Raw genomic sequence first — 12,655 nt, 5'->3', positions numbered from 1 at the left:
ACAAGTTTTCCTTATAGACATTGTACAGTGGTCCTTACCAGAAGGGAGTGCCCAAGTCTGTTTACATTCAGGCTCAGCACCTATCCAGAGTCCCAGCCATGAGCCAGGTGCTGTCTGAGGTGCGCTCATGTGATCCTCACAGTAAAACCTGTGATACAAGCAACACCGTATATCTAATTTATTTGACCACAGATTTAGAAAAGAATCTTTAAAACCTAATAACATACCACAGATGCATTTTGGTAAATGCTGCTTTAGATTATACTTTAGCTGAATCCATTAGTTGAATCCTAAGCTATAAAATAATTTTAAGAACCTCCTTGCCTTTCAAGCCAAATAACCAAGGGACCTTCTCTCTCTCTTTCCCTCCCTCCCTCCCTTCCTTCCTTCCTTCCTTCCTTCCTTCCTTCTTCTCTCCCTCCCTTGTTATCTCTTTTCCTTTCCTTTCTCTCCTTCCTTCCCTCTTCCCTCACTTTTTCCTTTCTCTCCTTCCTTCCTTCCTTGCTTCCTTCTTCCCTCCCTCCTTTGTTCTCTCTTTTCCTTTCCTTTCTCTTTTTCTTTCCTTCCTTCCTTCCTCACTCACTCTCTCTTTTCTTTGCCTTTCTCTCCTTCCTTCCTTCATTTTCCTCCCTCCCTCCCTCCCTTGTTCTCCCTTTTCCTTCCTTCCTTCTTTCCTTTCTTCCTTCCTTCCCTCTTCCCTCACTCTCTTTTCCTTTCTCTCCTTCCTTCCTTCCTTCATTCTCCCCTCCCCTCCCCCATCCCCTCCCCTCCCCCCTCCCCCCCTCCCCTCCCCTCCCCTTCCCTTCCCTTCCCATTTTTCTTCTCACCATGTTGCCCAGGCTTGCCTCAAACTCCTGGGCTCAAGTGTTTCTCTTCCACCTCAGCCTCCCAAGTAGCTGGGGCTACATGTGTGAGGCATCACAACCATGGACTTTTCACTTTCTTCACTCCAGGTTAAAAACATCACAGGGATAAATCTCAAAACACCAAAACTGTGAAAATGCTGCTAATCATGTGGGTCTGTCTAAACCGGAGTGTTACTTGTACAACTGGTTTCAGCCCCTCCGGAGTGTTTTGAATGCCATGTAGATGAGTTGTGAACTCATATTCCACTTTGTAGTCTCACATGTTCTGGGACACGAACTATTCCATTCTGACTTCTTTCTGCCTCTTGCAGTTCCTTCATCCATTCTGGACTTGGTCGATGATCACCACGGCTCAACTGGGGGACAGACGGTGAGGTGCACAGCTGAAGGCACGCCGCTTCCTGATATTGAGTGGATGATATGCAAGGATATTAAGAAGTATGGAAAACAGATGTGTCTTCTTCTTTCGTGGTCAGAATCTTTCTCCCTTGACACAAATGATGTCAAATACATTTTACTTATTGACTATAAGATAGGGTTTTGGGTGTGATAGCTTCAGGGTGTGTATCTTTTGTCATGAATAGCTGTGAGAAGAAGGTCCAGGGCTCTCATTAGACCTTCAAAATGTCTCCAATCTAAAAACAAGAGTGAATTTTAAGAACCACTGTTCTAAGAAGATTTTTACTACCCTGGCTCACATATCTTATTTGGTGAACTTTGTTTGGTAGTCGGACTGCATGTAAACATAAATGTGACTGCCTAGTCCCTTATCTGCCCACCTGCTGTTTGGTGGGTTAATTCTCCATTCCCTCCTCCCTCCCCCCAGTCCTCAGCCTTCTTAAATGGGCACATGAGCAATGTGTTTACACTTCATCCATGGTAACTGGTTGTGTTCAGAAGCCTCAGTTGTTTCTTCCTCTAGACAGAGACTCCTCATCTTAACTTCTCCTAGGGCTAAGAACAGACTTGGATGTTGACTGGAGTTTCTAGTAGATTCCAGTGTGGAGCAGGAATCTAGGTCTTATAACTCAATCTGAGGATCATCGCAACCCTAGTGACACCTTAGGGGCTCTTCCCAGTGTGAGTGTTGAGAAGGGAGGGCTCCAGGCCTTTTTGAAGGGGTGAGAGATCAAGATCATTAAATATGGTTGAAGTTGAACTGTTCAGTTTGCTCATAGGTTCAAGACTGGGGAATGGTAGTCATATTTTATTAAACTTGTTTATCTCTGCCTGCTATGTAAACACTTAGCCTTCAGTTGCTCATGTGTGAGTTATTCCCTCTTCAGCACATGCAGACAAGTTTTAATGTTCATCTGCATGTAAAATAAATCAGTGTGTATTGCCCCGAAATGCAGACAAGGTCCCAACTCCTTGCCATCTTAGAGTGTTCCCATGGCTCCACTCATTGCCATGACTCTCAGGAATTGGCCCTATACTTAGGCCCTTTTTCTTTCTAGATGTAATAATGAAACTTCCTGGACGATTTTGGCCAACAATGTCTCAAACATCATCACGGAGATCCACCCCCGAGACAGGAGTACCGTGGAGGGCCGTGTGACTTTCGCCAAAGTGGAGGAGACCATCGCGGTGCGATGCCTGGCTAAGAATCTCCTTGGAGCTGAGAACCGAGAGCTGAAGCTGGTGGCTCCCAGTGAGTTCCTCAACAGTCAGGACAACTCATCAGCTGAGCCGCATCTCCCCCAGGCGGAACTTTGAATCCCAGATAGAGGTCATATAGAAATGAAGGTCCCAAGGCAGAAATTCAGTTATGAATGCTCTTAAAGGCATGTGGGACTTTGTTTTATTTTGTTTTGTTTTTTGAGACAGAGTTTTGCTCTGTGGCCCAGGCTGGAGTGCAATGGCACAATATTGGCTCACTGCAACCTCTACCTGGGACTTTGTTTTAGATTCAGATCCAAAACTGCATTTTTGCAGAGGCCCCTCAACATTTTGCTTGTCTAATAATATAGCTACAGTCTCTACTTTGAATGTCTGTGTATGTGGATGGAGAGTGGGGAAGGATCTTCTGTCTCATTGCTCCTTAAAAGATAGATGAAGCCAAAAGCAATATAAGCAAAATGCAACTTACAAAATAAGCTTTATTTTTTATTTATTTATTTATTTTTGAATTTTTATTTATTTATTTATTTTTATTGATCATTCTTGGGTGTTTCTCGCAGAGGGGCATTTGGCAGGGTCATAGGACAATAGTGGAGGGAAGGTCAGCAGATAAACTGGTGAACAAAGGTCTCTGGTTTTCCTAGGCAGAGGACCCTGCGGCCTTCCGCAGTGTTTGTGTCCCTGGGTACTTGAGATTAGGGAGTGGTGATGACTCTTAACCAGCATGCTGCCTTCGAGCATCTGTTTAACAAAGCACATCTTGCACCGCCCTTAATCCATTTAACCCTGAGTGGACACAGCACATGTTTCAGAGAGCACAGGGTTGGGGGTAAGGTCACAGATCAACAGGATAAGAATTTTTCTTAGTACAGAACAAAATGAAAAGTCTCCCATGTCTACCTCTTTCTACACAGACACGGCAACCATCCGATTTCGCAATATTTTCCCCACCTTTCCCCCCTTTCTATTCTACAAAACCGCCATTGTCATCATGGCCTGTTCTCAATGAGCTGTTGGGTACACCTCCCAGACGGGGTGGTGCCCGGGCAGAGGGGCTCCTCACTTCCCAGTAGAGGCGGCCGGGCAGAGGCGCCCCTCACCTCCTGGGCGGGGTGGCTGGCCGGGCGGGGGGCTGACCCCCCCCACATCCCTCCCGGACGGGGCGGCTGGCCGGGCGGGGGGCTGACCCCCCCCACCTCCCTCCCGGACGGGGCGGCTGGCCGGGCAGAAGGGCTCCTCACTTCCCAGTAGGGGCGGCCGGGCAGAGGCGCCCCTCACCTCCCGGACGGGGTGGCTGGCCAGGTGGCGGGCTGACCCCCCCCACCTCCCTCCCGGACGGGGCGGCTGGCCGGGTGGGGGGCTGACCCCCACCTCCCTCCCGGACGGGGTGGCTGCCGGGCGGAGACGCTCCTCACTTACCAGACAGGGTGGCTGCCGGGCGGAGGGGCTCCTCACTTCTCAGATGGGGCGGTTGCCAGGCGGAGGGTCTCCTCACTTCTCAGACGGGGTCGCGGCCGGGTAGAGGCGCTCCTCACATCCCAGACGGGGCGGCGGGGCAGAGGTGCTCCCCACATCTCAGACGATGGGCGGCCGGGCAGAGACGCTCCTCACTTCCTAGATGGGATGGCGGCCGGGAAGAGGCGCTTCTCACTTCCTAGATGGGATGGCGGCCAGGCAGAGACACTCCTCACTTTCCAGACTGGGCAGCCAGGCAGAGACGCTCCTCACTTCCCAGACGGGGTGGCGGCCGGGCAGAGGCTGCAATCTCCGCACTTTGGGAGGCCAAGGCAGGCGGCTGGGAGGTGGAGGTTGTAGCCAGCCGAGATCACGCCACTGCACTCCAGCCTGGGCACCATTGAGCACTGAGTGAACCAGACTCCGTCTGCAATCCCAGCACCTCGGGAGGCCGAGGCTGGCGGATCACTCGCAGTTAGGAGCTGGAGACCAGCCCAGCCAACACAGCAAAACCCCATCTCCACCAAAAAAATACGAAAACCAGTCAGGCATGGCGGCGCGCGCCTGCAATCGCAGGGACTCGGCAGGCTGAGGCAGGAGAATCAGGCAGGGAGGTTGCAGTGAGCCGAGATGGCAGCAGTACAGTCCAGCTTCGGCTCGGCATCAGAGGGAGACCGTGGAAAGAGAGGGAGAGGGAGACCATGGGGAGAGGGAGAGGGAGAGGGAGAGGGGGAGGGGGAGGGGGAGGGAGAGGGAGAGGGAGAGGGAATAAGCTTTATAATAAAGCATATGAAGTAGAGGTGTCTGCCCATATAGTAGCTGTCAATTGCATTTATCCTATTCAAATTCTGTCCACAAGGTTACTGTTGGAGCAACTTTGGAGAAAATACTGAGTTCTCCTGATTGAATTTTGTCCTCTTCTTGTATAAGGAAAGAGTTGATGTAGTTTCCTGGGTGTAGATGGTTTGAGAGATGGTACTGCCTATCCCTAAAATGAACCAGGCAGCCCTCACACTTCCCCACCAGCAGTGAGAGATTCCTGGCTCAGACACACCCACACTACCTTGCTGCCCCTATGCATGTCTGCCAGGAAACTTTTCATTGTGCCTCTCTCTCTTGTCACGTAGCCCTGCGTTCTGAACTCACCGTGGCTGCTGCAGTCCTGGTGCTGTTGGTGATTGTGATCATCTCACTTATTGTCCTGGTTGTCATTTGGAAACAGGTAGATATTTTCTTATAAAACTAAAGATCTTTGAAGCCAATGATAACAAGCATAGCAACCTAGTTCAGTGCTTGGCACAGAGAAGGAGCTCAGCAATTACATGTGGAGTGAACGTTGTTGGACTCTACTGTGTCCAGTCACTGTGCTGCTTCAGTGAAGCTCTGGTGCACTGGGACTTTGGTAATTCACCAGTTACCCGTCCTGGTCATTTATAGAAACCGAGGTATGAAATTCGCTGGAGGGTCATTGAATCAATCAGCCCGGATGGACATGAATATATTTATGTGGACCCGATGCAGCTGCCTTATGACTCAAGATGGGAGTTTCCAAGAGATGGACTAGTGCTTGGTAAGTTCCATGGGGTGACCTCCCAAGACTCCCTTTTCCCTTGCACACAACTTTACAATTTATAGGCCTTGGCAGAATAGAGATCTGAGCTTGTGCTTAGTAAGAACTAGGCAATGGAAATTTGCTTTCAGAAATACATTTCTGTCTTGACAATAAGTTAATTGGATCATTGCAATGATTTTTTTAAATCTCTTTCCATAACAAATTATAGTTAAGGAAAATTTTACAAAGGGAGAAGAGAATATGAAGAGGGCTGGCAAAGATACCCACCAAAATTGCTTTTCTTTAGAAATGACACAAATTGAAAATGAATTTCTGTGACTAAAAATGAGCAGATGAGAAACGAATGAGGACAACCACAAAATGTATTTTGATTCAGTACATTCTGAAGATGCATTAGATACTCCTTTTTACATATTTGGAATATGGAATATAAAAATATAGGTACATTTTAAGGCAAAATATGTAAAAATAAGCAAGCCAACTTATCACAAGCATTTCAAGTATTTCAGTCCTGGGCTGAGACCAAGTATATGAAGCTTTAGTCCAAGGGAGTATTTCTTTTTTAAATCACATTCCTAATGAATGAAAGCAAGACAAAGGCAAATGAAAGTAGAGGTAGAGGTTGTGTTATGATGAATGATCTAACAGTATATATGTTAAAGAATGCCAAATGCAGGTTTTAATTATCCACCAGTCTCATTGCAAAATACAGAAGAGTTTAAGTCTTCTTAGAGAGTTAGGTAAACTGAAATCAAGCAAGGCACCAGAGTGAAATCACCTTCGCAAAAATTGTAACTGAGGAAATTATGACAGTGAATGAGATATGACCTAACCAACTCCATTTTGCTTTAGCCTCCAAGTTGTCCTTGTTCCTTCCTGGGCATAGGCCGAACTAACTTTGAGAGGAACTTAGTTTATAGTTTGACTTTGAAAAAAAAGACAATAATAGCCCTTTGCCAAAACAAACCCTCTTTTTGCCTGGGAACTAGACTGCCTTTGCGGGACTAACGAATTAGCTACAAGATTAGAAAGTATGGTTTAGGGGTCACTGTTGTAAAACCTGAGGTCAGTGCTTGAGATATTTTGGAGACCCTGTATTTCGATTCGCCAGCTGACACCACCCAGGTCAATAAACTGGCTCATCTGATCTTGTGGCCCCTACCTAGGAACTGACTCAGTGCAAGAGGACAGCATCAGCTCCCTATGATTTCATCTTTGACCCAACCAATCAGCACTCCCCTTTTCACCCCCTACCCACCAAATCATCCTTAAAAACCCCATTCCCCCAGTTTCAGAGACACTGATTTGAGTAATAGCAGAATAGTAGAAATTCCCCCAGTTTCAGAGACACTGATTTGAGTAATAGTGGTAATAGTAGAATAGGTCTCCCGTACAGCTGGCTCTGTGTGAATTAAACCCTTTTTCTATTGCAATTCCCCTGTCTTGATAAATCGGCTCTGTCTAGGCAGCGGGCAAGGAGAATCCATGGGGCGGTTATAAGAGCTGCCCCCCAATTTCAAATATTTATATCTAAGCTTTCTTTATTTTCCTGCCTATTTCCCAAAAAGGGATGAGGAGCTTAGGGAGGTAAAAAGTAGTAAAATATGGGGAAGAGGGCATAATTCCCATTATACCAAGAGGCATTGCTGGTGAAGCAATACCTTTCCAGGTACGATTTTCAGTAACACAGACGTGCAGTAAGAGGCAGTGTTGGCTGTTAGTGTCTTTTATGAGCCAAGTCTTTTCCTGGCTTGGCTATCCGTGGTGAGACTGACACCCCGGGAAATGTTTCTCTCAGGGTGAGCTCTTTCAGGGTGGGACAACAGCTTCAGTGTCTTTACGTATGTCCCCTCCCAACATGAAGCTAATTGCTGTGCTCTCGGGCATGTTTAGCTCTTGGTAGAGTGGCTTTCCTAACAAATAGGGAGCAGTGAGCCCAGCCTGAAGTTTTTATTTAGTCACTCCTTGGAATCAGTGATATTTTGAATACTGAAGTATTTCCAGTGGCTAGTAATTTACTAAGACAAAAGATGCCCCTGTTTGCATATGGAAAACAGAAGGGGAGAGAACCAGGGGGTGTGGGTGAGAGCCCCCGAAGCCAGAGGATCCCAGGGGCTGGCCCAGCACGGAGCTGGTAGACAGCGCACTCACACCAGGGAGGGCTGCACCCTCCTTTCTCCCGTCTGTGTTTTCTTTCCCTTGCAACTGTTATTCGACAAAAGCAATTATGCTAATTTCCTTCCCTGTGGGCTCAATTCCGTTTTTGACACGATGACTTGGAGGAGTCATTATGATTACTCCAAACAGGAAAGACACCCGCCCAGCTGTCCACCCGCAGAGAGCTGGCTACGGTGCAGAAAGCTGAGGAGGCGTCTGGAGTTTTTGGGTGTTAATGATTCTGCCTGCCCACAGGTCGGGTCTTGGGGTCTGGAGCGTTTGGGAAGGTGGTTGAAGGAACAGCCTATGGATTAAGCCGGTCCCAACCTGTCATGAAAGTTGCAGTGAAGATGCTAAAACGTAAGTGCTCCTTCCTGGGGATTTTTTGAGCATGGGGATTTTTTGAGCATGGGGATATTAAGGGAATTTCTCAAAATCATGCAGCTAGTAAATAAGACATTTAGGACTAGGTCCTGATTATTTTGACTCCAGGTTTTATGTGTATTTAGATTAGGTTTATTTAGATTGCTCTTGCTGCCTGTATGTTGGAAAATTAAGAGCTTGTTATTTCCAGTGACTTCTTTTTACTAGAAAGACCAGGAATTAGTTATTAGCACTGAGGCCAAGTAACTATCTGCTTCTTTTAGACTTCTGGTAAATAGAATGATATCCAATCACAGGATTAGTCATATTCTTGGTTTTTTTCTGAGAACAGGAAGTTGGTAGCTCAGCTGGACTGATATGTGATTTATTCTTTCAACAGCCACGGCCAGATCCAGTGAAAAACAAGCTCTCATGTCTGAACTGAAGATAATGACTCACCTGGGGCCACATTTGAACATTGTAAACTTGCTGGGAGCCTGCACCAAGTCAGGTGGGCTCACTGACCTGGAGTGAGGATTTTCACTGGACACATGTGGTTGTGAAAACTGTTCAATCAGGCTTAAATCCTCCACTCTCCATCCCCACACATGGCAGGGAATAGAAGTCCCTTGAATGGAGCTGACTGGTCCCTTGAATGGATGGAAGCTCATTGTTTTTTGAGCAAAATCTGTTGCCAGTCCAGTCATAGCCGTTCATGGCTCTTTATAAAAAAAAACAAAAACAAAAACAAAAAACCTTTTTTGGTATCTTATTTTTTTCTGCACCATATGGTCTGCAGGACAATTCATGGCTTTTCTGTTCTTCATTTTCATACCCATCTCCTAACGGCTTTTGTCCCCATAGGCCCCATTTACATCATCACAGAGTATTGCTTCTATGGAGATTTGGTCAACTATTTGCATAAGAATAGGGATAGCTTCCTGAGCCACCACCCAGAGAAGCCAAAGAAAGAGCTGGATATCTTTGGATTGAACCCTGCTGATGAAAGCACACGGAGGTGGGTGCAAAGAGAGATGTTGCTGTCTATCATTATCTTACAGGCATCACAAATGGAAAGACCCATGTCCTGATAGATATCATGTCTGCAGATTCAGTGCCCAAGGTAGCAAGACTTAGAGTCAAACCACCCTGTCCAGTCTTTCCATGGTCATGCAGAGAGATGCATGATGTCTAAAGGTGTTTTGGACTGGGGTGTCACATGGGAAGGCCTTGCTGATAGGTTTGAATGAGAGTGAGTTAGAATGACTCTGGGAGCTCTTCTGCTATTTACATGTGATCCACTTAGACCTATAAAATGCAGCTCTGGCCAGGGATGCTTGAGTTCTGGAACCTTGCGAGAACTGTCTGTGGATCTCCAAGTTCGAGGTCCTTGCTGAACCTGGACCTATAAATGACGTCAATGATAGTGATCCCTACTGCAGAAATCTACAAGTGGCTATAAAGAACTCTGTAGGTAAGAAATTCTGTAAGATCAGAAAGTACAATGAATTCACTTCTTAATAAATTACTTGGTGGACACCAAATGGGTGCTAAATTGATTGGGTAGAAGGAATTGTATGCCCAAGCCACATGGCCACACGGCTCAAGTTCCAACCAAGGCTTGTGAGTTGAAAAACTGAGAAAGAATAATGACAGACTTAATGTAGTGAATTCTTCAAACTTTAAGTGTAATGGACTTACAGGTCCATGGGAGCACAGCCCCACTGTCTTAGATGTGGCTCTTCAGGATGTGCGGGCTCCTGCTAAAGATGTGCAGGGAACTGGCTCTGAAAACAAGTGAACAGTAGTCATCATGGCAGCTGACATTTGTGGAGTCCTTTGTATGTGCCAGGTGCCATGACAAATATTCCGCTAGTCTTTCCCATCTTTGTCAGTGGGATTCATTCTACGTCTTCTGAAAAGTGCTTCCTTGACCCCCAGATCAAGTCATTTTCCTTACAAGCTATTGAAATCTTTCTTCCTTCACAGCACAGCTGAGTTTGATTTGATCTGTGTATTTATTTTGTTTGTTTTTTACATTTCTTTTTTTCCCTATTTAAAAAATTTTTTTATTTCCATAGGTTTTTGGGGAACAAGTGGTATTTGGTTACATGAGTAAATTCTTTAGTGGTGATTTGTGAGATTTTGGTGCACCCATCACTGGAGCAGTATACACTGAACCCAGTTTGTAGTCTTTTATCCCTCACCTGCCTCTCAATTTTTCCCCCTGAGTCCCCAAGTCCATTGTGTCATTCTTATGCCTTTGCATCCTCATAGCTTAGCTCTCACTTATGAGTGAGAACGTACGATGTTTGGTTTCCATTTCTGAGTTACTTCACTTAGAATAATAGTCTCTAATCCCATCCAGGTTGCTGTGAAAGCCATTAATTCATTCCTTTTTATAGCTGAGTTTTATATATATATATATATATATATATATGCATACCTACACATACATATGTATAGATACACTGCAGTTTCTTTATCCACTCCTTGATTGATGGGCATTTGGGGTTGGTTCCACATTTTTTCAATATGTGAATTGTGCTGCTATAAACGTGTGTGCAAGTATCTTTTTCGTATGACTTCCTTTCCTCTGGTAGATACCCAGTAGTGGAATTGCTGTGATGCATGTATTTGTGTGACTATTTGATTAATGCTCATTTCCTTGACTAGATCACCTCATGTGAAAGGTGTGGATTGGTTTTGCTTTTACCCAGTTAGCTCCCATGCCTACCTCAGTACCTGGCACATTGTAGGTCCCCCAAAGTCATCATCTACTGAAAGTGGAATGACCACTTCAGAAGGGCACCCTGGGTAAGATTTCTCTTTCTGTTTTTACAGCTATGTTATTTTATCTTTTGAAAACAATGGTGACTACATGGACATGAAGCAGGCTGATACTACACAATATGTCCCCATGCTAGAAAGGAAAGAGGTTTCTAAATATTCCGACATCCAGAGATCACTCTATGATCGTCCAGCCTCATATAAGAAGAAATCTATGTTAGGTAAAAGTGTCTGTACTCACTCTGGGTGTTGGGACTTTCCAGTGGTTTAATATGATACTTAAAGTATTTAGAGGGAAGTGTATAGGGATGGTAAGTGAACCTGGCAGCCCACGTGGTCTCTAAATGCAGGTCTGCACAACCAGTTCTGTGACATGTTTCCAGGTTTGTGGCCTATAAATTGAGAAGAATAAAAGCTGACAATGTAACAAATTTTTTAAACTTTAAATTTAATAGTTTTAAAGAATTTTCTTGGTGTGTTCCTGCAGTAAACATTTTTTTAAAAAAATAATTATTTATTCTGATATAATGAACTTCCTTTTTTATTGCTGTCTTTTTCTTTTTTAATGAAAATATGGTGATTGATTTTTTTTAATGCCCTTACTTGGCAGAATTACAAGTTGGCTGTCTTACGTTGGTTCCTCACATTGCTTTTTTTCCCTTAAGTTTTAGAAGTCTCTGATGTCTATGAGTTCAGTAACCCTTGCTTTTACTTTTCCTAACATTCAATTTGTGATAGGAACTCTAGAGTAGATAATTTGCAGTTATATTTTCTGGACCAGTGTTTCTGTTGAATGTATTTTGAAGGTGGGTCTATCTGTTTTTCAAGTATATTAATATGTGGCAGGGTTAAATTGATTTATAAACTCCAGGGAGTCCAGCTGATGCCCAGACCAGATGGACCACTCACATCTGTTCAGGGTGGTTCCTCCAGAGCCCTGGACTGGTCACAGACATGAAGCTGGAAGTCTGACATTGGCTTGTCCTGTGAGCTTGCCTTTTTGGGTCTGAGCCTTCCCATTAGTCAATGCAAAAAAGTGTTGAGCTGCCCTGGACATTGTTTTGGAAATTATTGATGTGCTCTGAATGTTTTCAGGTTCTCAAGTGAAAGGTACAATCGATTTAAAAAAGAATGTGTTTGTTTTGCAAAGCTCAGTACACAATATTTTCCATTTCTGCGGTTCCAAGTTCCATTCACTTCTCATTGCCAAATGGGTGAACTTCCAAGTGCTTTTAAAAGATTAGCCAGTGAGAGTTATCGGAACCAGTACTTCCTCTCCCCTCCCATATTGTTAAAAATAGTTTACATTGCTTCCCAGGCTGGGCTGGTGGAGTTGGCACGAGATGTCAGAGGAACCTGAGTCATGCTCAGGCCCAAGCCCTGTTGGCAGGCAGACCACTGCTTTCTGGCCTTCCGTGACTATCTGAAAAAATTGTGAATGGCTAGAGCTACTCTTCACTTGCTGAACATTTTCAAAAAGAATTGAGAACTTCTGGATTAAATTGCCTTCTTCCTCGAAAACCCTGGGACCCTTCCAGATGGGACTAACTGGGGAAAGTGGACAAGTTAGAAACAAAGAAACTCAAAGCAAAGTCATTGGCACTGATCTCTAAGATGCTATCACATGTGATTGGTGGTTGATTTTATTAACAAATTATAAGCAAAGTACTACAAAGGTGGCTTTAAAAAGAAAATAAAGCAATTCACAGAAACTACTTTTTCATGTAGCTTGTATGTGTGCTCCATGTATTTCATCATGGAAGATTTTAGTGTGTGTTTATGTGTATGTGTGTTTTAAAGGTAGCTGAGATGATTTGCTAATTATGGTTGA

The 12,655-nt window shown here is 44.8% G+C and overlaps 1 protein-coding gene across 5 annotated transcripts in view; it reads left to right on the top strand.

Moving 5' to 3' along the window:
* PDGFRA (platelet derived growth factor receptor alpha) overlaps positions 1-12,655 on the top strand; it is a 70,785-nt gene that overhangs the window by 42,046 nt on the left and 16,084 nt on the right. For all 5 annotated transcript variants that reach the window (XM_003806461.6, XM_063603819.1, XM_034958806.3 and 2 more), the window contains exons 9-16: positions 1,178-1,304; positions 2,324-2,517; positions 5,069-5,163; positions 5,379-5,511; positions 7,927-8,031; positions 8,435-8,545; positions 8,899-9,052; positions 10,879-11,045. In XM_003806461.6, coding sequence (XP_003806509.3) covers positions 1,178-1,304; positions 2,324-2,517; positions 5,069-5,163; positions 5,379-5,511; positions 7,927-8,031; positions 8,435-8,545; positions 8,899-9,052; positions 10,879-11,045 — 1,086 coding nt within the window. The remainder of the gene's footprint in view (positions 1-1,177; positions 1,305-2,323; positions 2,518-5,068; positions 5,164-5,378; positions 5,512-7,926; positions 8,032-8,434; positions 8,546-8,898; positions 9,053-10,878; positions 11,046-12,655) is intronic.

The sequence above is a fragment of the Pan paniscus genome, chromosome 3, assembly GCF_029289425.2.
Source record: "Pan paniscus chromosome 3, NHGRI_mPanPan1-v2.0_pri, whole genome shotgun sequence".
Classification (NCBI taxonomy): Eukaryota; Metazoa; Chordata; class Mammalia; order Primates; family Hominidae; genus Pan; species Pan paniscus.
Note: the sequence above shows the minus strand (reverse complement) of the source record. Positions and strands in the feature narration are given on the sequence as shown.